This window comes from Mandrillus leucophaeus, unplaced genomic scaffold, assembly GCF_000951045.1.
Source record: "Mandrillus leucophaeus isolate KB7577 unplaced genomic scaffold, Mleu.le_1.0 Scaffold518, whole genome shotgun sequence".
Taxonomy (NCBI): Eukaryota; Metazoa; Chordata; class Mammalia; order Primates; family Cercopithecidae; genus Mandrillus; species Mandrillus leucophaeus.
Genome location: NW_012105564.1, coordinates 924,398 through 927,164, shown reverse-complemented (window position 1 = coordinate 927,164; position 2,767 = coordinate 924,398). Strand labels below are relative to the sequence as shown.

At 36.2% G+C, this 2,767-nt stretch overlaps 1 protein-coding gene across 1 annotated transcript in view; it reads right to left on the bottom strand.

Annotated features, from left to right (window-relative positions):
• Window positions 1-2,767, bottom strand: part of PNPT1 (polyribonucleotide nucleotidyltransferase 1) — a 65,165-nt gene that overhangs the window by 11,015 nt on the left and 51,383 nt on the right. Inside the window, exon 27 of the mRNA XM_011996505.1 lies at window positions 2,318-2,396. Within this exon, the coding sequence (XP_011851895.1) occupies window positions 2,318-2,396 (79 nt within the window). The remainder of the gene's footprint in view (window positions 1-2,317; window positions 2,397-2,767) is intronic.

Genomic DNA, 2,767 nt, shown 5'->3' with positions numbered 1-2,767 from the left:
TATTTTTAGTAGAGACGGGGTTTCACCATGTTAGCCAGGATGGTCTCGATCTCCTGACCTCGTGATCCACCCGCCTCGGCCTCCCAAAGTGCTGAGATTACAGGGTTAAGCCACCGCGCCCGGCCTCAAACTACATAGTTTATTTAAACAATCACCTAAAGACAATAATTTGTTTTAAATTCCAGTGTTGCAAATGTTAATGACTGATGAATATAGGAGAAATATATGAGGGTTTAGTGTATTATTCTTTCAACTTTTTTGTACATTAAAAACTTTTCAAAATAAAAAGGTGAAAAAAAAATAAGCTGTAGTGTAGCACAGATCATGGATTCACCTACTCTAATTATCCTCTCCAAACAAAATCCTACAATGTCTAGGTCCATAGACATTTACCAAACACCCTCTAAAAAGTCTGTACCAATTCACACCTCCATCAACAGTGTATAAAAATGTCCATCTTTTCTCTTCTACACACTGAGAATTTTAAACTATCTGAAAGTTAAAACTGATATATTAATTTCATTGGCATTTCAAAAATTGCTGTTGATATTAAACATCTTGGTTGGCTTTTTATAAAAATAATTTGTTCATGTTCTTATTTTTCTATTGATACTCATCATTCTTACTGATTTATAAAAGCCCTTTGCAAATTAAGCTTCTGTCCTATGTTATAAGCATTTTTCCTTTAGGTTGCTGATTATCTCTTAACCTTATTGAAATTTTTGCCATATAATTAAAAAATTATGGGGTCAAATTTTATAAATTTATTTACTTTTTTGGCTTTGATATCATGTTGAGGAGTTCTCCAGTACTAATTTTATTAAAATATCCAATTTTCTTCTAGTAAACCCTCCTGCCCCAACAAGATTATCTTTTCCCACTACCTTTTTTAAAAGCACATTTAGCTCTTTGATCCAGACAGGATTTTGGTATAAAAATGAGTAGAGATCCTGTTTTAAGATAACCAGCTGTACCAATGTAATTTATTAAATAATCTTTATTCACTGACTATAATATAACTTCTAGCATATATTATAATCCCGTGTATATTATTTCTGGTCTTTGTTTTCTTGTTGAATGGATTATCTATTTCTGGGTGGGTAGTATACTGTTTTATTGTCTATGGCTTTATAATAGACAAGAATATATATACTAAAGTATATATAGTATATACTATAGTATATATACTAAATATAGTATATACTATAGTATATATACTAAATATACTATATATTTTAATATATGGTACAACAGACCCCCCCCCTTTTTTTTTTTTTTGAGACAGAGTCTCACTCTGTCGCTAGGCTAGAGTGCAGTGGCACAATCTCGGCTCACTGCATCCTCTGCCTCCTGGGTTCAAGCGATTCTCCTTCCTCAGCCTCCCGAGTAGTTGGGACTGCAGGTGCACGCCACCATGCCCAGCTAATTTCTGTATTTTTAGTAGAGACTGGGTTTCACCATGTTGGTCAGGATGGTCGCCATCTCTTGACCTCGTGCTCCACCCACCTTGGCGTTCAAAGTGCTGGGATTACAGGCGTGAGCCACCACACCTGGCCAACAGACACTCTTATTACTCCCCTGATCCCACTGTTTTCTAGAGTTGTCTTAGAGTTTTTATTTACTGGATGTATGAACTACAACAAAGATTACATTTCAAAATATTCCGAGAATTATCTAGTCATAATTGGTTGGTCAGTAGAAAATTGGGAAAACAGCTATACATAGGTATTTTTAGTAACTGCTAGCCCTAGATGCTGTTCTCCTTCAAAACCGTCAGTGTTTCTATTCCATCATGGAAAGAAAAATATTTGGTGTTTATTTATTTATTTACTTATTTTATTTATTTCTTTTATTTTTGAGACGGAGTCTCGCTCTATTGCCCAGGCTGGAGCGCAGTGGCACGATCTCCACTCACTGCAACCTCCGCCTCCCAGGTTCAAACAATTATCTGCCTCAGCCTCCCAAGTAGCTGGGATTACAGGTGCCCACCACCATGCCCAGCTGGTTTTTGTATTTTTAGTAGAGAAGGGGTTTCACCATCTTGGCCAGGCTGGTCTTGAACTCCTGACCTCGTGATCCACCCACCTCGGCCTCCCAAAGTGCTGGGATTACAGACGTGAGTCACTCTACCCAGCGAATTTTTATTTATGCTAAACAATGTAAAACTTTTTGACAGCAGCATCTCTGCCACTTTTGTTTTCTCTGTTTAGGCTAGTAGTAGGCAAAGTGTATAATTCTTACCAACCTAGGTAATTTCAATACGGCATTTTAAGGTGTTTTAAGGAAGTCATAAAAATAGTAACATCTATCTTTTTACCTTTCGTTGATCAAGTTGTGTGTTATGAAGCAGTACCGCAGTCATATTTGGATATAATTTTACCATTACACCAGTATCTCTACAAAAAATAAATAATAAGCCTGGTTAAACCAATAAGTACCTGTATATCCATTGACAAATAAAATATTATGTTTTCATAAGAGGAAAAAGTAAAAAACAAAAAGAAACCCATTCTATCACGTTTTTAGAACTATAAAAAGTATACTTTTCAACTGAAAATATGCCCTATAAATAAATATGTGTGAATCAAAGAATGGAGAAAAGATAAAGAAAAAACACGCAATAAAAAAGCTTTTAGAGCCAGGCACAGTGGCTCACACCTGTAATCCCAGCACTTTGGGAGGCCAATGCGGGCAGATCACGAGGTCAGGAGATCAAGACCATCCTGGCCAACATGGTGAAACCCCGTCTCTACTAAAAATACAAAAA